The sequence below is a fragment of the Bombina bombina genome, chromosome 1, assembly GCF_027579735.1.
Source record: "Bombina bombina isolate aBomBom1 chromosome 1, aBomBom1.pri, whole genome shotgun sequence".
Lineage (NCBI taxonomy): Eukaryota > Metazoa > Chordata > Amphibia > Anura > Bombinatoridae > Bombina > Bombina bombina.
This window is the reverse complement of record NC_069499.1, coordinates 1,099,141,354-1,099,166,281: the sequence shown is the minus strand read 5'-3', so window position 1 is coordinate 1,099,166,281 and position 24,928 is coordinate 1,099,141,354. Positions and strand designations below refer to the sequence as shown.

The window sequence follows — 24,928 nt, the reverse complement described above, 5'->3', positions numbered from 1 at the left end:
AAATACAAGATAAAAAAATATATAAAAATATATTATATCATCAATATATATATATTTTTTTTCTCCATTTTAGTTCTGTTAGCGTTTTTTCTTCTGCTACATATCTCAGCGCTAACGGTACTTTGTATAGTATTGTACATTATTGTATATTAACGGTACTTTGTATATTATTGTGTATCACTCTGCTTTTATTTTTATAATCAATTTTATTATTTTTTTTTGCGCTCCCGGTATCATAAGCTTATATCCCCACTTGTTGGAGATATATTCTACTTTTTTCACACATACATACATACATACATACATACATACATACACACACATGCGCACACACACGCACACACACATAAACACACGTACACACACACACATAAACACACGCACACACACATAAACACACGTACACACACACACACACACACATACACACACACATGTACATACACACACACATGTACATACACACACACACGTACATACACACACACACGTACATACACACACACACGTACATACACACACACACGTACATACACACACACACGTACATACACACACACACGTACATACACACACACACGTACATACACACACACACGTACATACACACACACACATGTACATACACACACACACGTACATACACGTACATACACACACACACACATGTACACACACACACACATGTACACACACACACACATGTACACGCACACACACACGTACGCACACACACATGTACGCACACACACATGTACGCACACACACATGTACGCACACACACACGTACACACACACACACGTACACACACACGTACACACGTACACATACACACGTACACACGTACACACGTACACACGTACACATACACATACACACATACACATACACACACTGCTAGACCAGCCTGTTTCGTTCTTTTTGGAACTCTTCAGTTTGAGTTTTGATTTAATCCTGAAATTAGCTCTACATAAGCAGCAATCAGAAATCTATCTGCTACATAATTACCATATTCCACAAAAAATGTTTTCTAACTGGTGGAAAACAAATCTTAATTTGTTCATTGGCATCCGCTGATTCAGCTAAGACCAAACGTACATATTTCTCCAACATAGGTGTGTCCGGTCCACGGCGTCATCCTTACTTGTGGGATATTCTCTTCCCCAACAGGAAATGGCAAAGAGCCCAGCAAAGCTGGTCACATGATCCCTCCTAGGCTCCGCCTACCCCAGTCATTCTCTTTGCCGTTGTACAGGCAACATCTCCACGGAGATGGCTTAGAGTTTTTTAGTGTTTAACTGTAGTTTTTCATTATTCAATCAAGAGTTTGTTATTTTCAAATAGTGCTGGTACGTACTATTTACTCAGAAACAGAAAAGAGATGAAGAATTCTGTTTGTATGAGGAAAATGATTTTAGCAACCGTAACTAAAATCCATGGCTGTTCCACACAGGACTGTTGAGAGCAATTAACTTCAGTTGGGGGAACAGTTTGCAGTCTCTTGCTGCTTGAGGTATGACACATTCTAACAAGACGATGTAATGCTGGAAGCTGTCATTTTCCCTATGGGATCCGGTAAGCCATGTTTATTACGATTGTAAATAAGGGCTTCACAAGGGCTTATTTAAACTGTAGATTTTTTTTGGGCTAAATCGATTGATATTAACACTTATTTAGCCTTGAGGAATCATTTATTCTGGGTATTTTGATTTAATAATATCGGCAGGCACTGTTTTAGACACCTTATTCTTTAGGGGCTTTCCCAAAGCATAGGCAGAGTCTCATTTTCGCGCCGGTGTTGCGCACTTGTTTTTGAGAGGCATGGCATGCAGTCGCATGTGAGAGGAGCTCTGATACTCATAAAAGACTTCTGAAGGCGTCATTTGGTATCGTATTCCCCTTTGGGTTTGGTTGGGTCTCAGCAAAGCAGATACCAGGGACTGTAAAGGGGTTTAAAGCTTAAAACGGCTCCGGTTCCGTTATTTTAAGGGTTAAAGCTTCCAAAATTGGTGTGCAATATTTTCAAGGCTTTATGACGCTGTGGTGAAAATTTGGTGAATTTTGAACAATTCCTTCATGTTTTTTCGCAATTGCAGTAATAAAGTGTGTTCAGTTTAAAATTTAAAGTGACAGTAACGGTTTTATTTTAAAACGTTTTTTGTACTTTCTGATCAAGTTTATGCCTGTCTAACATGTCTGAACTACCAGATAGACTGTGTTCTGAATGTGGGGAAGCCAGAATTCCTATTCATTTAAATAAATGTGATTTATGTGATAATGACAATGATGCCCAAGATGATTCCTCAAGTGAGGGGAGTAAGCATGGTACTGCATCATTCCCTCCTTCGTCTACACGAGTCTTGCCCACTCAGGAGGCCCCTAGTACATCTAGCGCGCCAATACTCCTTACTATGCAACAATTAACGGCTGTAATGGATAATTCTGTCAAAAACATTTTAGCCAAAATGAACCCTTGTCAGCGTAAGCGTGGATGCTCTGTTTTAGTTACTGAAGAGCATGACGACGCTGATATTAATATCTCTGAAGGGCCCCTAACCCAATCTGAGGGGGCCAGGGAGGTTTTGTCTGAGGGAGAAATTACTGATTTAGGGAACATTTCTCAGCAGGCTGAATCTGATGTGATTACATTTAAATTTAAATTGGAACATCTCCGCATTTTGCTTAAGGAGGTATTATCCACTCTGGATGATTGTGAAAATTTAGTCATCCCAGAGAAACTATGTAAAATGGACAAGTTCCTAGAGGTGCGCTTTGGTTGAAATCTTGGTCGGCTGATGCGTCTTCCAAGAACAAGCTACTAAACATTCCTTTCAAGGGGAAAACGCTGTTTGGTCCTGACTTGAAAGAGATTATCTCTGATATCACTGGGGGTAAGGGCCACGCCCTTCCTCAGGATCGGCCCTTCAAGGCAAAAAATAGACCTAATTTTCGTCCCTTTCGTAAAAACGGACCAGCCCAAGGTGTTACGTCCTCTAAGCAAGAGGGTAATACTTCTCAGGCCAAGCCAGCTTGGAGACCAATGCAAGGCTGGAACAAGGGAAAGCAGGCCAAGAAACCTGCCACTGCTACCAAGACAGCATGAAATATTGGCCCCCGATCCGGGACCGGATCTGGTGGGGGGCAGACTCTCTCTCTTCGCTCAGGCTTGGGCAAGAGATGTTCTGGATCCTTGGGCGCTAGAAATAGTCTCCCAGGGTTATCTTCTGGAATTCAAGGGACTTCCCCCAAGGGGGAGGTTCCACAAGTCGCAGTTGTCTTCAGACCACATAAAAAGACAGGCGTTCTTACATTGTGTAGAAGACCTGTTAAAAATGGGAGTGATTCATCCTGTTCCATTAAGAGAACAAGGGATGGGGTTCTACTCCAATCTGTTCATAGTTCCCAAAAAAGAGGGAACGTTCAGACCAATCCTAGATCTCAAGATCTTAAACAAATTTCTCAAGGTCCCATCGTTCAAGATGGAAACCATTCGAACTATCCTTCCTTCCATCCAGGAAGGTCAATTTATGACCACGGTGGATTTAAAGGATGCGTATCTACATATTCCTATCCACAAGGAACATCATCGGTTCCTAAGGTTTGCATTCCTGGACAAACATTACCAGTTCGTGGCGCTTCCTTTCGGATTAGCCACTGCTCCAAGGATTTTCACAAAGGTACTAGGGTCCCTTCTAGCGGTGCTAAGACCAAGGGGCATTGCAGTAGTACCTTACCTGGACGACATTCTGATTCAAGCGTCGTCCCTTCCTCAAGCAAAGGCTCACACGGACATTGTCCTGGCCTTTCTCAGATCTCACGGCTGGAAAGTGAACGTGGAAAAGAGTTCTCTATCCCCGTCAACAAGGGTTCCCTTCTTGGGAACAATTATAGACTCCTTAGAAATGAGGATCTTTCTAACAGAGGCCAGAAAAACAAAGCTTCTGGACTCTTGTCGGATACTTCATTCCGTTCCTCTTCCTTCCATAGCTCAGTGCATGGAAGTGATCGGGTTGATGGTGGCGGCGATGGACATAGTTCCTTTTGCGCGCATTCATCTAAGACCATTACAACTGTGCATGCTCAGTCAGTGGAATGGGGACTATACAGACTTGTCTCCGAAGATACAAGTAAATCAGAGGACCAGAGACTCACTCCGTTGGTGGCTGTCCCTGGACAATCTGTCTCAAGGGATGATGTTCCACAGACCAGAGTGGGTCATTGTCACGACCGACGCCAGTCTGATAGGCTGGGGCGCGGTCTGGGGATCCCTGAAAGCTCAGGGTCTTTGGTCTCGGGAAGAATCTCTTCTACCGATAAATATTCTGGAACTGAGAGCGATATTCAATGCGCTCCAGGCCTGGCCCCAGCTTGCGAGGACCAGGTTCATACGGTTTCAATCAGACAACATGACGACTGTTGCGTACATCAACCATCAGGGGGGAACAAGGAGTTCCCTAGCGATGGAAGAAGTAACCAAAATTATTCTTTGGGCGGAGTCTCACTCCTGCCACCTGTCTGCTATCCACATCCCAGGAGTGGAAAATTGGGAAGCGGATTTTCTGAGTCGTCAGACATTGCATCCGGGGGAGTGGGAACTCCATCCGGAAATCTTTGCCCGAGTCACTCACCTGTGGGGCATTCCAGACATGGATCTGATGGCCTCTCGTCAGAACTTCAAAGTTCCTTGCTACGGGGCCAGATCCAGGGATCCCAAGGCGGCTCTAGTGGATGCACTAGTAGCACCTTGGACCTTCAAACTAGCTTATGTGTTCCCGCCGTTTCCTCTCATCCCCAGGCTGATAGCCAGGATCAAGCAGGAGAGGGCGTCGGTGATCTTGATAGCTCCTGCGTGGCCACGCAGGACTTGGTATGCAGATCTGGTGAATATGTCATCGGCTCCACCTTGGAAGCTACCTTTGAGACGAGACCTTCTTGTTCAGGGTCCGTTCGAACATCCGAATCTGGTTTCACTCCAGCTGACTGCTTGGAGATTGAACGCTTGATTTTATCGAAGCGAGGATTCTCAGATTCTGTGATCGATACTCTTGTTCAGGCCAGAAAGCCTGTGACTAGAAAGATTTACCACAAAATTTGGAAAAAATATATCTGTTGGTGTGAATCTAAAGGATTCCCTTGGGACAAGGTTAAGATTCCTAGGATTCTATCCTTCCTTCAAGAAGGATTGGAAAAAGGATTATCTGCAAGTTCCCTGAAGGGTCAGATTTCTGCCTTGTCGGTATTACTTCACAAAAAGCTGGCAGCTGTGCCAGATGTTCAAGCCTTTGTTCAGGCTCTGGTTAGAATCAAGCCTGTTTACAAACCTTTGACTCCTCCTTGGAGTCTCAATTTAGTTCTTTCAGTTCTTCAGGGGGTTCCGTTTGAACCCTTACATTCCGTTGATATTAAGTTATTATCTTGGAAAGTTTTGTTTTTAGTTGCGATTTCTTCTGCTAGAAGAGTCTCAGAATTATCTGCTCTGCAGTGTTCTCCTCCTTATCTGGTGTTCCATGCAGATAAGGTGGTTTTACGTACTAAACCTGGTTTTCTTCCAAAAGTTGTTTCTAACAAAAACATTAACCAGGAGATTATCGTACCTTCTCTGTGTCCAAAACCAGTTTCAAAGAAGGAACGTTTGTTGCACAATTTGGATGTTGTTCGCGCTCTAAAATTCTATTTAGATGCTACAAAGGATTTTAGACAAACATCTTCCTTGTTTGTTGTTTATTCAGGTAAAAGGAGAGGTCAAAAAGCAACTTCTACCTCTCTCTCTTTTTGGATTAAAAGCATCATCAGATTGGCTTACGAGACTGCCGGACGGCAGCCTCCCGAAAGAATCACAGCTCATTCCACTAGGGCTGTGGCTTCCACATGGGCCTTCAAGAACGAGGCTTCTGTTGATCAGATATGTAGGGCAGCGACTTGGTCTTCACTGCACACTTTTACCAAATTTTACAAGTTTGATACTTTTGCTTCTTCTGAGGCTATTTTTGGGAGAAAGGTTTTGCAAGCCGTGGTGCCTTCCATTTAGGTGACCTGATTTGCTCCCTCCCTTCATCCGTGTCCTAAAGCTTTGGTATTGGTTCCCACAAGTAAGGATGACGCCGTGGACCGGACACACCTATGTTGGAGAAAACAGAATTTATGTTTACCTGATAAATTTCTTTCTCCAACGGTGTGTCCGGTCCACGGCCCGCCCTGGTTTTTTTAATCAGGTCTGATATTTTATTTTCTTTAACTACAGTCACCACGGTACCATATGGTTTCTCCTATGCAAATATTCCTCCTTAACGTCGGTCGAATGACTGGGGTAGGCGGAGCCTAGGAGGGATCATGTGACCAGCTTTGCTGGGCTCTTTGCCATTTCCTGTTGGGGAAGAGAATATCCCACAAGTAAGGATGACGCCGTGGACCGGACACACCGTTGGAGAAAGAAATTTATCAGGTAAACATAAATTCTGTTTTTTTTATTATGTTAATTAAGTGATCATTTTAAGGTTTCTCTACATGTTCTAACATGATATAATGATATAGCAGAACTTCACAAATTCTCAAAATTGACTCCCAAAAAAAATGTTTTTAAAGTATTTCATCTAATTGGCACAAGGAGTTAATTATGCGTAGGCACAATGAAGCTTTTAAAATACTGTTTAAGGCAGCCACTTTATCTTCTTGCACATGTTCACATACTATGTGTCCATTGTAGCAAGCCGCATTTTAGAGAACGTTCTTGGACTGTTTGGATCCTTTTTCATATGGCCAATTTTGGTAGTAGCTTGCTAGTTACATGGCATGTGCATATGAATGACTGACTAATAAACATGCCTAGTCACCTTTCCGCTATTACCAAAAAATGATTGCAAGTAGTGGCATTTGGCTTGTTTCAGAGCCAGATTTATTTGTGTGAAAGTGCAACACACAGAGATCTATATATATATATATATATATATATATATATATCTCTCTCTATCTATCTCTCTATCTCTCTCTATCTCTCTCTATCTCTCTCTCTCTATCTCTCTCTCTATCTCTCTCTCTCTCTATCTCTCTCTCTCTCTCTCTCTATCTCTCTCTCTCTCTATCTATCTCTCTATCTCTCTCTCTCTCTATCTATCTCTCTCTCTATCTATCTCTCTCTCTATCTATCTATCTCTCGCTCTCTATCTCGCTCTCTATCTATCTCTCTCTCTCTCTATCTATCTCTCTATCTATCTCTCTCTCTCTATCTATCTCTCTCTCTCTATCTCTCTCTCTATCTATCTCTCTCTCTATCTATCTCTCTATCTCTCTCTCTATCTCTCTATCTCTCTCTCTCTCTATCCTCTATTCTCTATTCTCTCCATACTTACCGGTTACTGAATATATCATGAGATTAAAAATAAAGCAAGATATATACTACTGTTCAAATGAATCTTATGTGCCATCCTTATGCACTTGTTTATGTATGTCTTATTTCTGCTTTGTTTTTCAGTATTTTCTTTTTTTCGGTCTCCCTCTCTCTTTACTCTGTGTCTCGCTTCACTGTCTCTGAGTAGAAGCTCTCAAATAGTTATGGCAGTTTAAGCCTGCTCCAAGTAGACAGAAGACTGTAGAAGACTGAATGTATTACTAGGAAAAAGAGGAATTGAATATAAATCTAAAGTTTAATTGCTGCTAAAATATATATTCAAGGTGTCCAGGGTATTGTAGATGCCTACCGTCAGGCCTTGCCGCAGGTTCGTCTCTATGGACCAACAAACTTCTCCCCCATCATCAACCATGTGACTAGTTTTGCAGCTTCAGGAGCTCAACAGAAGAATGCATCTGTGAGTCTTTTATTCAATGTGTATTAAATATTAATATTTTGTTTCTGTTCTCTAGAAGTTCTATATGTAAAATGTTCATGACCTAAGTGGAAAAGTGTTCAGGTAAAGTGAAAAATAACACATTTGACCCCCATATGCATCTAAATGTTAACTTTCTCTTGTAAGGTGTATCCAGTCCACGGATCATCCATTACTTGTGGGATATTCTCCTTCCCAACAGGAAGTTGCAAGAGGATCACCCACAGCAGAGCTGCTATATAGCTCCTCCCCTAACTGCCATATCCAGTCATTCTCTTGCAACTCTCAACAAGCATGGAGGTAGTAAGAGAGAAGTGGTGTAACGTAGTAGTCTTTTTTCTTCAATCAAAAGTTTATTATTTTTAAATGGTACCGGAGTTGTACTATTTTGTCCCAGGCAGAAAATAGAAGAAGAATCTGCCTGTGATTTCTATGATCTTAGCAGGTTGTAACTAAGATCCATTGCTGTTCTCACACATGACTGAAGAGAGAGGTAACTTCAGCGGGGGAATGGCGTGCAGGTTATCCTGCTATGAGGTATGTGCAGTTTAAAAAAATTCTAGAAGATGTGAATGCTAGAAAATGCTACTGATACCAGATTTATGTAAGGTAAGCCTGAATACAGTGATTTAATAGCGATTGGTATCATGCTTACGTCTGAGGTAATACTCTTATAGATTTGCAATATAAATCGTTTGCTGGCATGTTTAAACGTTTTTATATAAACTTTGGTGATAAAACTTTATTGGGGCCTAGTTTTTTTCGACATGGCTGGCTTAAATTTGCCTGGAAACAGTTACCTGAGGCTTTCCACTGTGTTACTATGAGTGGGAGGGGCCTAATTTAGCGCTTTTTTTACGCAGTAACTTTTACAGACTGAGACATCCAGCTTCCTCCAGGAGTCCCCTGAATGCTATAGGACCTCTCTCAAGGGCTCTTAGGCTTTCCAAAATCGTTTGTTGGGGAAGGTAGGCCCTCAGCAAGGCTGTGGCAGATTGGTGTGACTGTTAAAAAAACGTCTATCGTTTTTTTGATCCGTTTTTTTAACTAAGGGGTTAATCATCCATTTACAAGTGGGTGCAATGCTCTGTTAGCTTATTATTCACACTGTAAAAATTTCGTTTGATTTACTGCTTTTTTTCACTGTTTTTCAAATTCTGACAAAATTTGTTTCTCTTAAAGGCACAGTACCGTTTTTATTTTTTGCTTGTTAACTTGATTTAAAGTGTTTTCCAAGCTTGCTGGTCTCATTGCTAGTCTGTTTAAACATATCTGACATAGAGGAAACTCCTTGTTCATTATGTTTAGAAGCCATGGTGGAACCCCCTCTTAGAATGTGTACCAAATGTACTGATTTCACTTTAAGTAATAAAGATCATATTCTGCCTTTAAAAAATTTATCACCAGAGGAATCTGACGAGGGGGAAGTTATGCCGACTAACTCGCCCCACGTGTCAGACCCTTTGACTCCCGCTCAAGGGACTCACGCTCTAATGGCGCAAAGTACATCTAGTGCGCCCATAGCGTTTACTTTACAAGACATGGCGGCGGTCATGGATAATACCATGTCAGCGGTATTATCCAGACTACCTGGTTTTAGAGGAAAGCGAGACACTATGTCTGATACACCCTCACAATATACAGAAGCTGAGGAAGGAGAGCTTCTTTCTGTGGGTGATGTTTCTGACTCAGGGAAAAAGATTCAACCTGATTCTGATATGTCTACATTTAAATTTAAGCTTGAACACCTCCGCGTGTTGCTCATGGAGGTTTTAGCTGCGCTGAATGACTGTGATACAATTGCAGTGCCAGAAAAATTGTGTAGATTGGACAAAAACTATGCACTGCCGGTGTGCACTGATGTTTTTCCAATACCTAAAAGGTTTACAGAAATTATTACTAAGGAATGGGATAGACCAGGTGTGCCATTCTCTCCCCCTCCCATTTTTAAGAAAATGTTTCCAATAGATGCCACCACACGGGACTTATGGCAGACAGTCCCTAATGTGGAGGGGACCCTAGCTAAGCGTACTACTATCCCTGTCGAGGACAGTTGTGCTTTCTCAGATCCAATGGATAAAACGTTAGAGGGTTACCTTAAAAAAATGTTTATTCAACAAGGTTTTATTCTACAGCCCCTTGCATGCATTGCCCCAGTCACTGCTGCTGCGGCTTTCTGGTTTGAGTCTCTGGAAGAGGCTTTACAGGTAGAGACCCCATTGGATGACATACTTGACAAGCTTAGAGCACTTAAGCTAGCCAATTCTTTTGTTTCTGATGCCATTGTTCATTTGACTAAACTAACGGCTAAGAATTCTGGTTTTGCTATTCAAGCGCGCAGGGCGCTTTGGCTTAAATCATGGTCAGCTGACGTTACTTCAAAGTCTAAGCTGCTTAACATTCCCTTCAAGGGGCAAACCCTATTCGGGCCTGGTTTGAAGGAGATCATTTCTGATATCACTGGAGGAAAAGGTCATGCCCTTCCTCAGGATAGGTCCAAATCAAGGGCCAAACAGGCTAATTTTCGTGCCTTTCGAAACTTCAAGGCGAGTGCGGCATCAACTTCCTCTTATGGACCTTGGATTCACACCAATAAAGATATTTACGCCATATCTTATGATTGATTTTCCTGGTGACAGGCTTTCGTGCCTGAATTAAGGTATCAATGACTGACTCGGAGAAACCACGCTTTGATAAAATCAAGCATTCAATCTCCAGGCAGTCAGCCTCAGAGAAATTAGATTTGGATGGTTGAAAGAACCTTGAAGTAGAAGGTCCTGTCTCAGCGGCAGAGTCCATGGTCCAAGAGGAGTCTACTCCTTTTTACGGGGAGTTTTTCTCTTTTGTATTCAACCAATGTGTCTGGATGATTCTTCATTCGGTCTTCGACTCTGTGGCTTCTCACGTCCTTGTGGGCATGTGTGCTGTTCCTTATCTGTGCCCTACCCTTTGGGGGGGTAGTTTGACTTCTTCAGAAGTGGAGTTTCCTCTCTCTGGGGGGTTGTAGTCCTGCCTTGTGTGCAGGAGGAGCTGGGCCTTGTTAGCACGTGGGTTAGCGTGGCAGTCTCATAATCTGAGGGTCGTGTGTTCCGGTTTCCCACAAGGCACTTGTTCTCGGAGCAAGTGTCTTTTATTTATGTGAAGGCAGCAGTCTGCTGCTCTGTGGCTTGTTTGACCCACTGTTGGGAGAGTAAACTCTGTGTCGAGACTGTCAAAGAGAATTGTGCCAGGTCTTCCTAAGGATCTTTTTTTACACTTTTCTCTATACTAAGTCCTAGGGGGTTCTCCTTGGAAGTACCTTATATTGGGAGGAGCGTATGGGTTGGCACCCGAGCTCTGTAATGGGGCGGGTAATTCCCCCCCCCCCCCATTATTCCATTCCCTGGGGTTTTGGGGTTGGGGTCATTTTGTTTCTCCTGTCTATCAGATATGCCTGTTGCTTGGGCTGGTCCGGTGTTTGGAGCAGGATTTAAAATCTGTTGCTCTAATTTTGTCCTCGAGTCATCGCGGTTTGGTGAGCCTTCCTTGAGGGCTCTGCTTCTTTTCCATGTTCAGGATATTGTGGGAAGGACTCGCGGCGTCCACTGGTTAGCTGGATGCCTAGCAAGCTCTAGGTTAGGGTTTGAATCTAACCTCATCTGCTTCCACTTGCTTGCAAGTACTCAAATTTCTAGAGTCATCTTCGGATGACAGCAGCGTGCAGTGTTTTGACTCTTCAGGTGTTGTCCTATCTAAGCTTGCTGCACGAGGTTTACGGTTTCTGAATATTTAGATATTCTGAGCTGTCTAACGGTTTTTGGGGTCCTTCGTCTACAGTTACTTTCTAGGGTGCGGATGCACTGTGTTTAGGGGAAGATTCTCTTCTCTGTTTCAGTTTCTCGGTCTTGATCCCATGGAATCTGTGCAAACTGAGGTCTGGGCTTTGCCCTCCCTTGCTCTGCGAGACCGGCTGGGTCTCTGTTGGCTTGGTCCTGGTTTCTCTGTTTTTTTTTGCCTGGTGTTCTTTGGGGCTCGTTTGTGCCCTTTTTCTGGTTAGTGCCCTATTTAAGGTTCTCTGTTATCCTTTATTGGATGTCCTCTCCATGTCCTTTCTGGAGACTACGGTTGTTTGATCCCTTTCTCTAGTAAGGGGTGTGTTGTTAGAAGACCGGTTGACGATGTCTCTTGGAGGCTTGTTGGCTCAGTCGAGTCTAGTTCCTGCGGTCTCTAGCAAGGCTTATGGAATATCTGCGAGTCAGTGTCTTAAGCCTTTTCCTTTTTTCAAAGTTTATCGGCTTCGGACGAAGCTGGGTTTTGTTGAGTAGGGGTTTTAGGCCTGGTGTCCTCAGAATGGGCCACCTTTTGTACCCTCCCGTTTGAGCATTCAGTGTCCTCTATAGCTTGGGTATTGTTTTCCAAAAAGTTATGAATGCAGCTTTGGACTCTCCATTTATGATGAAAAACTTAAATTATGCTTACCTGATAATTTTCTTTTCTTCAGATGGAAAGAGTCCATAGCTCCCCATATGTACTTTTTCTGCAGGGCGTCTGTTATTTTTGTTTTTCTGGCACCTATTCACCCTATGTTTCTTCTACTGTTCCTTGTCCCTCGGCAGAATGACTGACTGGGGGATGGGGGAAGTGGGAGAGGTACTTAAGCCTTTGGCTGGGGTGTCTTTGCCTCCTCCTGGTGGCCAGGTTCTGAATTCCCAAAAGTAATGAATGCAGCTGTGGACTCTTTCCGTCTGAAGAAAAGAAAATGATCAGGTAAGCATCATTTAAGTTTTTTCATAATCAATAATATTGATTAGTTGTTGTAACTCTAGATTCAAACCTAAAGTAGATTAATTGAACCTTTGACCAAACTGAGAATTCCTAATTAATGGTGGTAGAAATATAACATGTTAAACACCTTAGGCCAAGAATTAAAGAGGCAGTAATCTCTAGGGCATGGTTACTGCTTATCATCCTGTACTTGCAGCCTTCTTCAAAGCTGTTCTCTTATTTTAAAGGGAATTTTTATTGTTTAAAAAGATAGATAATCCCTTTATTACCCATACTTCTGCAGACTGCCCCTTATTTCAGATCTTTTGACAGACTTGCATTTTAGCCAATCAGTGCCCCCTCATAAGTAACTCAATGGTTATGAGCACAATGTTATCTGTATGGCACACGGGAACTAACACCCTCTAGCTGTAAAAGTGTCAAATGCATTCAGATAAGAGGCGGCCTTCAAGGGCTTAGAAATTGGCATATGAGCCTACCTAGGTTTAGCCTTCAACTAAGAATAACAAGAGAACAAACAACTTTCCAATTTACTTTTATAATCAAATTTGCTTTAACATTACATACCCTATCTGAATCATGAAAGTTTAATTTTGACTAGATTGTGGATGCGGGTGGGAACGGCTACACTACAGAAAACAATTGAAAATAAAAGTTGGGTAAAATTAAATTTCTCCTACATTGGTGTATCCTGTCCACGGCTTCATCCTTACTTGTGGGATATTCTCAGTCCCTACATGAAGTGGCAAAGAGAGCACACAGCAGAGCTGTCCATATAGCTCCCCTCAGGCTCCGCCTCCCCAGTCATTCTCTTTGCCGCTCTAACTAGTAGCATCTCCACAGGGGTGGTAAAGAGTATGTGGTGTTTAGTTGTAGTTTTTTATTCTATCAAGAGTTTGTTATTTTAAAATAGTGCCGGCTTGTACTATTTACTCTGCAGCAGAAAGTGATGAAGATTTCTGCCGAGAGGAATATGACTTTAGCACCAGTAACTAAAATCCATTGCTGTTCCCACGCAGGACTGTTGAAACCAGAGAACTTCAGTTGGGGGGAACAGTTTGCAGGCTTAACTGCTTCAGGTATGATCATTCATTTTTCTAACAAGACCTAGTAATGCTAGAAGACTGTCAGCAATCCCCTCTGGGATAGGTAAGCCATTTTTCTTAGACTCTGTATAAAATTATGGCTTATATTAAGGGCTCTATGCTGGTTGACACTATTGTGGGCTAAATCGATTGCTTTTTAGCATGTTTTCACTATAAATAAGGTGTTTTCTTTCATGTAATTAGCAAGAGTCCATGAGCTAGTGACGTATGGGATATACATTCCTACCAGGAGGGGCAAAGTTTCCCAAACCTCAAAATGCCTATAAATACACCCCTCACCACACCCACAAATCAGTTTTACAAACTTTGCCTCCTATGGAGGTGGTGAAGTAAGTTTGTGCTAGATTCTACGTTGACATGCGCTCCGCAGCAGGTTGGAGCCCGGTTTTCCTCTCAGCGTGCAGTGAATGTCAGAGGGATGCGAGGAGAGTATTGCCTGTTTGAATTCAATGATCTCCTTCTACGGGGTCTATTTCATAGGTTCTCTGTTATCGGTCGTAGAGATTCATCTCTTACCTCCCTTTTCAGATCGACGATATACTCTTATATATATATATATATACCATTTCCTCTGCTGATTTTCGTTTCAGTACTGGTTTAGCTTTCTACAAACATGTAGATGAGTGTCCTGGGGTAAGTAAGTCTTATTTCTCCAACATTGGTGTGTCCGGTCCACGGCGTCATCCTTACTTGTGGGGATATTCTCTTCCCCAACAGGAAATGGCAAAGAGTCCCAGCAAAGCTGGTCACATGATCCCTCCTAGGCTCCGCCCACCCCAGTCATTCTCTTTGCCGTTGCACAGGCAACATCTCCACGGAGATGGTTAAGAGTTTTTTGGTGTTTAAATGTAGTTTTATTCTTCTATCAAGTGTTTGTTATTTTAAAATAGTGCTGGTATGTACTATTTACTCTGAAACAGAAAAGGATGAAGATTTCTGTTTGTAAGAGGAAGATGATTTTAGCAGACAGTAACTAAAATCGATTGCTGTTTCCACACAGGACTGTTGAGATGAAGTAACTTCAGTTGGGGGAAACAGTTAGCAGTCTTTTCTGCTTAAGGTATGACTAGCCATATTTCTAACAAGACCAATTAATGCTGGAAGGCTGTCATTTCCCCTCATGGGGACCGGTAAGCCATTTTCTTAGTTAAACATAAAAGAATAAAGGGCTTCAAAAAGGGCTTAAAAACTGGTAGACATTTTTCTGGGCTAAAACAATTGCTTTACTAGGCATATTATGCAGATTCTAACTAATTATTGGTATTATAATCTTGGGGAATGTTTAGAAAAACGGCAGGCACTGTGTTGGACACCTTTTTCAGATGGGGGCCTTTCTAGTTATAGACAGAGCCTCATTCTGGGACTGTATAGGGGTTAAATGTAAAAACGGCTCCGGTTCCGTTAATTTAAGGGTTAAAGCTCTGAAATTTGGTGTGCAATACTTTTAATGCTTTAAGACACTGTGGTGAAATTTTGGTGAATTTTGAACAATTCCTTCATACTTTTTCACATATTCAGTAATAAGTGTTTTCAGTTTGAAATTTAAAGTGACAGTAACGGTTTTATTTTAAAACGTTTTTTGTGCTTTGTTGACAAGTTTAAGCCTGTTTAACATGTCTGTACCATCAGATAAGCTATGTTCTATATGTATGAAAGCCAATGTGTCTCCCCATTTAAATTTATGTGATAATTGTGCCATAGTGTCCAAACAAAGTAAGGACAGTAATGCAACAGATAATGATATTGCCCAAGATGATTCCTCAAATGAGGGGAGTAAACATACTACATCATCCCCTACTGTGTCTACACCAGTTATGCCCACACAGGAGGCCCCTAGTACATCTAGTGCGCCAATACTTATTACCATGCAACAATTAACGGCTGTAATGGATAACTCCATAGCAAATCTTTTATCCAAAATGCCTACTTATCAGAGAAAGCGCGATTGCTCTGTTTTAAACACTGAAGAGCAAGAGGACGCTGATGATAACTGTTCTGACATACCCTCACACCAATCTCAAGGGGCCATGAGGGAGGTTTTGTCTGATGGAGAAATTTCAGATTCAGGAAAAATTTCTCATCAAGCTGAACCTGATGTTGTGACATTTAAATTTAAATTAGAACATCTCCGCGCACTGCTTAAGGAGGTGTTAACTACTCTGGATGATTGTGACAATTTGGTCATTCCAGAGAAATTATGTAAGATGGACAAGTTCCTAGAGGTTCCGGTGCCCCCCGACGCTTTTCCTATACCCAAGCGGGTGGCGGACATAGTAAATAAAGAGTGGGAAAGGCCCGGCATACCTTTTGTTCCCCCCCCCTATATTTAAGAAATTATTTCCTATAGTCGACCCCAGAAAGGACTTATGGCAGACAGTCCCCAAGGTCGAGGGGGCGGTTTCTACTCTAAACAAACGCACTACTATTCCTATCGAAGATAGTTGTGCTTTCAAAGATCCTATGGATAAGAAATTAGAGGGTTTGCTTAAAAAGATTTTTGTACAGCAAGGTTAGCTTCTACAACCAATTTCATGCATTGTTCCTGTCACTACGGCAGCGTGTTTCTGGTTCGAGGAACTAGAAAAATCGCTCAGTAAAGAATCTTCGTATGAGGAGGTTATGGACAGAGTTCAAGCACTTAAATTGGCTAACTCTTTTGTTTTAGATGCCGCTTTGCAATTAGCTAGATTAGCGGCGAAAAATTCAGGGTTTGCTGTCGTGGCGCGCAGAGTGCTTTGGCTAAAGTCTTGGTCAGCGGATGTGTCTTCCGAGACAAAATTGCTTAACATTCCTTTCAAGGGTAAAACATTATTTGGACCTGATTTGAAAGAGATTATTTCAGACATCACTGGGGGAAAGGGCCACGCCCTCCCACAGGATAGGTCTTTTAAGGCTAATAATAAGCCTAATTTTCGTCCCTTTCGCAGAAACGGACCAGTCTCTAATTCTGTATCCTCTAAGCAAGAGGGTAATACTTCACAACCCAAACCAGCCTGGAAACCAATGCAAGGCTGGAACAAGGGTAAGCAGGCCAAGAAGCCTACCACTGCTACCAAAACAGCATGAAGGGATAGCCCCCGATCCGGGACCGGATCTAGTGGGGGGCAGACTTTCTCTCTTTGCTCAGGCTTGGGCAAGAGATGTTCAGGATCCTTGGGCGCTAGAAATAGTTTCTCAAGGTTATCTCCTGGAATTCAAGGAACTACCCCCAAGGGGAAGGTTCCACAGGTCTCAATTATCTTCAAACCAAATAAAGAGGACAGGCATTCTTACATTGTGTAGAAGACCTGTTAAAGATGGGAGTGATACATCCAGTTCCAATAAGAGAACAAGGAATGGGATTTTATTCCAATCTGTTCATAGTTCCCAAAAAAGAGGGAACATTCAGACCAATTTTGGATCTAAAGATCCTAAACAAATTTCTCAGGGTACCATCGTTCAAAATGGAAACTATTCGAACGATCCTACCTACTATCCAGGAAAATCAATTTATGACTACCGTGGATTTAAAGGATGCGTACCTACATATTCCTATCCACAAGGAACATCATCAGTTCCTAAGGTTCGCTTTTCTGGACAAGCATTACCAGTTTGTGGCACTTCCATTTGGATTAGCCACTGCTCCAAGGATTTTCACAAAGGTACTAGGGTCCCTTCTAGCGGTTCTAAGACCAAGGGGCATTGCAGTAGTACCTTACTTGGACGACATCCTGATTCAAGCGTCGTCCCTGTCAAAAGCAAAGGCTCATACGGACATCGTCCTAGCCTTTCTCAGATCTCACGGATGGAAGGTGAACAAAGAAAAAAGTTCTCTGTCCCCGTCAACAAGAGTTCCCTTCTTGGGAACAATAATAGATTCCTTAGAAATGAGGATTTTTCTGACAGAGGTCAGAAAATCAAAACTTCTAAGCTCTTGTCAAGTGCTTCATTCTGTTCCTCGTCCTTCCATAGCGCAGTGCATGGAAGTAATAGGATTGATGGTTGCAACAATGGACATAGTTCCTTTTGCACGAATTCATCTAAGACCATTACAACTGTGCATGCTCAGACAGTGGAATGGGGATTATACAGACTTGTCTCCGACGATTCAAGTAGATCAAAAGACCAGAGATTCACTCCGTTGGTGGCTGACCCTGGACAATCTGTCACAGGGAATGAGCTTCCGCAGACCAGAGTGGGTCATTGTCACGACCGACGCCAGCCTAGTGGGCTGGGGTGCGGTCTGGGAATCCCTGAAAGCTCAGGGTCTATGGTCTCGGGAAGAGTCTCTTCTCCCGATAAACATTCTGGAACTGAGAGCGATATTCAATGCTCTCAGAGCTTGGCCTCAACTAGCAAAGGCAAAATTCATAAGGTTTCAGTCAGACAACATGACGACCGTTGCATATATCAATCATCAGGGGGGAACAAGGACTTCCCTGGCGATGAAAGAAGTGACCAAGATAATTCAATGGGCGGAGGATCACTCCTGCCACTTGTCTGCGATCCACATCCCAGGAGTGGAAAATTGGGAAGCGGATTTTCTGAGTCGTCAGACATTCCATCCGGGGGAGTGGGAACTCCATCCGGAAATCTTTGCCCAAATAACTCAATTATGGGGCATTCCAGACATGGATCTGATGGCGTCTCGTCAGAACTTCAAGGTTCCTTGCTACGGGTCCAGATCCAGGGATCCCAAGGCGACCCTAGTAGATGCACTAGTAGCACCTTGGACCTTCAACCTAGCTTATGTATTCCCACCGTTTCCTCTCATCCCCAGGCTGGTAGCCAGGATCAATCAGGAGAGGGCCTCGTTGATCTTGATAGCTCCTGCGTGGCCACGCAGGACTTGGTATGCAGACCTGGTGAATATGTCATCGGCTCCACCATGGAAGCTACCTTTGAGACAGGACCTTCTTGTTCAGGGTCCATTCGAACATCCGAATCTGGTTTCCCTCCAACTGACGGCTTGGAGATTGAACGCTTGATTTTATCAAAGCGTGGGTTTTCAGATTCTGTAATAGATACTCTGATTCAGGCTAGAAAGCCTGTAACTAGAAAAATTTACCATAAAATATGGAAAAAATATATCTGTTGGTGTGAATCTAAAGGATTCCCATGGAACAAGATAAAAATTCCTAAGATTCTATCCTTTCTACAAGAAGGTTTGGAGAAAGGATTATCTGCAAGTTCTCTGAAGGGACAGATCTCTGCTTTATCTGTTTTACTTCACAAAAGACTGGCAGCTGTGCCAGATGTTCAAGCATTTGTTCAGGCTCTGTTTAGGATCAAGCCTGTTTACAGACCTTTGACTCCTCCCTGGAGTCTAAATCTAGTTCTTTCAGTTCTTCAAGGGGTTCCGTTTGAACCCTTACATTCCGTAGATATTAAGTTATTATCTTGGAAAGTTTTGTTTTTGGTTGCAATTTCTTCTGCTAGAAGAGTTTCAGAGTTATCTGCTCTGCAGTGTTCTCCGCCCTATCTGGTGTTCCATGCAGATAAGGTGGTTTTGCGTACTAAGCCTGGTTTTCTTCCGAAAGTTGTTTCCAACAAAAATATTAACCAGGAGATAGTTGTACCTTCTTTGTGTCCGAATCCAGTTTCAAAGAAGGAACGTTTGTTACACAATTTGGACGTAGTCCGTGCTCTAAAATTCTATTTAGAGGCTACTAAAGATTTCAGACAAACATCTTCCTTGTTTGTTGTTTATTCTGGTAAAAGGAGAGGTCAAAAAGCGACTTCTACCTCTCTTTCCTTTTGGCTTAAAAGCATTATCCGATTGGCTTATGAGACTGCCAGACGGCAGCCTCCTGAAAGAATCACAGCTCACTCCACTAGGGCTGTGGCTTCCACATGGGCCTTCAAGAACGAGGCTTCTGTTGACCAGATATGTAAGGCAGCGACTTGGTCTTCACTGCACACTTTTGCCAAATTTTACAAATTTGATACTTTTGCTTCTTCGGAGGCTATTTTTGGGGAGAAGGTTTTGCAAGCCGTGGTGCCTTCCATTTAGGTGACCTGATTTGCTCCCTCCCTTCATCCGTGTCCTAAAGCTTTGGTATTGGTTCCCACAAGTAAGGATGACGCCGTGGACCGGACACACCAATGTTGGAGAAAACAGAATTTATGCTTACCTGATAAATTACTTTCTCCAACGGTGTGTCCGGTCCACGGCCCGCCCTGGTTTTTTAATCAGGTCTGATGAATTATTTTCTCTAACTACAGTCACCACGGTATCATATGGTTTCTCCTATATATATTTCCTCCTGTCCGTCGGTCGAATGACTGGGGTGGGCGGAGCCTAGGAGGGATCATGTGACCAGCTTTGCTGGGACTCTTTGCCATTTCCTGTTGGGGAAGAGAATATCCCCACAAGTAAGGATGACGCCGTGGACCGGACACACCGTTGGAGAAAGTAATTTATCAGGTAAGCATAAATTCTGTTTTTCTGTGACACTCTAAGCTATGGTTGGGCACTTTTTTAATAAAGTTCTAAATATATGTATTCAAACATTTATTTGCCTTGACTCAGGATGTTCAACATTCCTTATTTTCAGACAGTCAGTTTCATATTTGGGATAATGCATTTGAATCAATCATTTTTTCTTACCTTAAAAATTTGACTTTTTTTTCCCCTGTGGGCTGTTAGGCTCGCGGGGGCTGAAAATGCTTCATTTTATTGCGTCATTCTTGGCGCGGACTTTTTTGGCGCAAAAAATCTTTTCTGTTTCCGGCGTCATACGTGTCGCCGGAAGTTGCGTCATTTTTGACGTTCTTTTGCGCCAAAAATGTCGGCGTTCCGGACGTGGCATCATTTTTGGCGCCAAATGCATTTAGGCGCCAAATAATGTGGGCGTCTTATTTGGCGCTAAAAAAATATGGGCGTCGCTTCTGTCTCCACATTATTTAAGTCTCATTTCTCCTGTTAAGTGTAGTCAGTCCACGGGTCATCCATTACTTATGGGATTATATCTCCTCCCTAACAGGAAGTGCAAGAGGATCACCCAAGCAGAGCTGCTATATAGCTCCTCCCCTCTACGTCATACCCAGTCATTCTCTTGCACCTAACTAATAGATAGGTCGTGTGAGAGGACTGTGGTTGTTAAACTTGGTTTTTATTTCTTCAATCAAAAGTTTGTTATTTTCTCAGGCAGCATTAGAAGAAGAATCTACCTGAGTTTGTGTATGATCTTAGCGGTCGTAACTAAGATCCATTTGCTGTTCTCGGCCATTCTGAGGAGTGAGGTAACTTCAGAACAGGGGACAGCGGGCAGGGTTCACCTGCAAGGAGGTATGTTGCAGTATATTATTTTCTAAGGAATGGAATTGACTGAGAAAATACTGCTAATACCGATGTAATGTAAGTGCAGCCTTAAATGCAGTAGTAGCGACTGGTATCAGGCTGATATGTATGTATGTTTACACCGAGGTATTTCTAGCGAATGGAACTTCACTAAGAAAATACTGTATACATTTAATTTATATTTGAGCCTCCACTGCAGTGAAAGCGACTAGCAGCAGGCTTATTAATAACATTTCATAATTTTATTTTTAAAACGTTTACTGGCATGTTAATCGTTTTTTTCTGAGGTACTTGGTGATAAAACTTTATGGGCATGATTTTTACCACATGGCTGTCGTTTGTTTATGAATAAAATCAGTTTACTGAGCTTCCCCACTGTTGTATTATGAGTGGGAGGGGCCTATTTTAGCGCTTTATTGCGCAGTAAAAATTCAGTCACAGTCTTCCTATTTCTTCCTCCATGATCCAGGACATCTCTACAGAGCCCAGGGATCTCCAAAACTAGTTTTGAGGGAGGTAATCACTCACAGCAGACCTGTGAGAGTGTGTTTTGACTGTGATAAAAACGTTTATTAAATTGTTATCCGTTTTTTGGGTACTAAGGGGTTAATCATCCATTTGCTGGTGGGTGCAATCCTTTGCTAACTTAATGCATTTACTGTGAAAATTTGGTTGCTATAACTAATTTGGTTCATTGTTATTTCAACTGTGACAGTTTTTTGTGCTTCTTAAAGGCACAGTAAGGTTTTTTTATATTGCTTGTAAATTTATTTGAAAAGTATTTTCCAAGCTTGCTAGTCTCATTGCTAGTTTGTTTAAACATGTCTGACACAGATGAATCTCTTTGTGCAATATGTTTAAAGGCCAATGTGGAGCCCAATAGAATTTTGTGTACTAATTGCATTGATGCTACTTTAAATAAAAGCCAATCTGTACAGGTAAAGAAAATTTCACCAGACAACGAGGGGGAAGTTATGCCGACTAACTCTCCTCACGTGTCAGTACCTTCGCCTCCCGCTCAGGAGGTGCGTGATATTGTGGCGCCAAGTACATCAGGGCGGCCCTTACAAATCACTTTGCAAGACATGGCTAATGTTATGACTGAAGTACTATCTAAATTGCCAGAATTTAGGGGTAAACGCGATAACTCTGGGGTAAGAACAGAGTGCGCTGATAATAATAGAGCCATGTCTGATACTGCGTCACAATTTGCAGAACATGAGGACGGAGAGCTTCATTCTGTGGGTGACGGATCTGATCCAAGTAAACTGGACTCAGACATTTCAAATTTTAAATTTAAGCTTGAGAACCTCCGTGTATTACTAGGGGAGGTTTTAGCGGCTCTGAATGATTGTAACACGGTTGCAATTCCAGAGAAATTATGTAGGCTGGATAGATACTATGCGGTACCGGTGTGTACTGATGTTTTTCCTATACCTAAGAGGCTTACAGAAATTATTAACAAGGAGTGGGATAGACCCGGTGTGCCTTTTTCACCCCCTCCTATATTTAGAAAAATGTTTCCAATAGACGCCACCACACGGGACTTATGGCAGACGGTCCCTAAGGTGGAGGGAGCAGTTTCTACTCTGGCTAAGCGCACCACTATCCCGGTGGAGGATAGCTGTGCTTTTTCAGATCCAATGGATAAAAAGTTAGAGGGTTACCTTAAGAAAATGTTTGTTCAACAAGGTTTTATATTACAACCCCTTGCATGCATTGCGCCTGTCACGGCTGCGGCGGCATTCTGGTTTGAGTCTCTGGAAGAGACCATTAGCTCAGCTCCATTGGATGAGATTATAGACCAGCTTAAAGTCCTTAAGCTAGCTAATTCATTTATTTCTGATGCCGTAGTACACTTAACTAAGCTAACGGCTAAGAACTCCGGATTCGCCATTCAAGAGCGTAGAGCGTTGTGGCTTAAATCCTGGTCAGCCGATGTGACTTCTAAATCTAAATTGCTTAACATACCTTTCAAAGGACAGACATTATTCGGGCCCGGTTTGAAAGAAATTATCGCTGACATTACTGGAGGTAAGGGCCATGCCCTGCCTCAAGACAGGGCTAAACAGTCTAATTTTCGTGCCTTTCGTAACTTCAAGGCAGGAACAGCATCAACTTCCTCCGCTCCAAAACAGGAAGGAACTGTTGCTCGCTACAGACAGGGCTGGAAACCTAACCAGTCCTGGAACAAGGGCAAGCAGGCCAGAAAGCCTGCTGCTGCCCCTAAGACAGCATGAAGTGAGGGCCCCCGATCCGGAAACGGATCTAGTGGGGGGCAGACTTTCTCTCTTCGCCCAGGCTTGGGCAAGAGATGTCCAGGATCCCTGGGCGTTAGAGATCATATCTCAGGGATATCTTCTGGACTTCAAAGCTTCTCCTCCAAAAGGGAGATTTCATCTTTCAAGGTTGTCAGCAAACCAGATAAAGAAAGAGGCGTTTCTACGCTGTGTACAAGACCTTTTACTAATGGGAGTGATCCAACCAGTTCCGCGGTCGGAACACGGACAAGGGTTTTACTCAAATCTGTTTGTGGTTCCCAAAAAAGAGGGAACCTTCAGACCAATCTTGGACTTAAAGATCCTAAACAAATTCCTAAGAGTTCCATCGTTCAAAATGGAAACTATTCGGACAATCTTACCTATGATCCAAAAGGGTCAGTACATGACCACAGTGGATTTAAAGGATGCCTACCTTCACATACCGATTCACAAGGATCATTACCGGTATCTAAGGTTTGCCTTCCTAAACAGGCATTACCAGTTTGTAGCTCTTCCCTTCGGGTTAGCTACGGCTCCAAGAATCTTTACAAAATTTCTGGGCTCTCTTCTAGCGGTACTAAGACCGCGAGGAATAGCGGTAGCTCCATACCTAGACGACATTCTGATACAAGCGTCAAGTTTCCAAACTGCCAAGTCTCATACAGAGTTAGTTCTGGCATTTCTAAGGTCGCATGGGTGGAAGGTGAACGTAGAAAAGAGTTCTCTATTGCCACTCACAAGAGTTCCCTTCTTGGGGACTCTTATAGATTCTGTAGAAATGAAAATTTACCTGACAGAGGACAGGTTATCAAAACTTCTAAATGCTTGCCGTGTCCTTCATTCCATTCAACACCCGTCAGTGGCTCAATGCATGGAGGTAATCGGCTTAATGGTAGCGGCAATGGACATAGTACCTTTTGCACGCCTGCATCTCAGACCACTGCAATTGTGCATGCTAAGTCAGTGGAATGGGGATTACTCAGATTTGTCCCCTATGCTAAATCTGGATCAAGAGACCAGAGATTCTCTTCTATGGTGGCTTTCTCGGCCACATCTGTCCAGGGGGATGCCCTTCAGCAGGCCAGATTGGACGATTGTAACAACAGACGCCAGCCTGCTAGGTTGGGGCGCTGTCTGGAATTCCCTGAAGGCTCAGGGATCATGGACTCAGGAGGAGAGACTCCTTCCAATAAACATTCTGGAATTAAGAGCAGTTTTCAATGCCCTTCTGGCTTGGCCTCAGTTAGCAACTCTGAGGTTCATCAGGTTTCAGTCGGACAACATCACGACTGTGGCTTACATCAACCATCAGGGAGGGACAAGGAGTTCCCTAGCGATGATGGAAGTCTCAAAGATAATTCGCTGGGCAGAGTCTCACTCTTGCCACCTATCAGCGATCCACATCCCAGGCGTGGAGAACTGGGAGGCGGATTTCCTAAGTCGCCAGACTTTTCATCCGGGGGAGTGGGAACTTCATCCGGAGGTGTTTGCCCAACTGCTTCAGCGTTGGGGCAAACCAGATCTGGATCTCATGGCGTCTCGCCAGAACGCCAAGCTTCCTTGTTACGGATCCAGGTCCAGGGACCCGGGAGCGGTACTGATAGATGCTCTGACAGCACCTTGGGTTTTCAACATGGCTTATGTGTTTCCACCCTTCCCGATGCTTCCTCGATTGATTGCCAGGATCAAACAGG

The 24,928-nt window shown here is 43.0% G+C and overlaps 1 protein-coding gene across 1 annotated transcript in view; it reads left to right on the top strand.

Annotated features, from left to right (window-relative positions):
* The window catches only part of CPNE1 (copine 1), a gene marked incomplete at its 5' end in the record, with an annotated part of 53,821 nt that overhangs the window by 3,046 nt on the left and 25,847 nt on the right, over positions 1-24,928 (top strand). Inside the window, one exon of the mRNA XM_053717361.1 lies at positions 7,670-7,803. Coding sequence (XP_053573336.1) covers positions 7,670-7,803 — 134 coding nt within the window. The remainder of the gene's footprint in view (positions 1-7,669; positions 7,804-24,928) is intronic.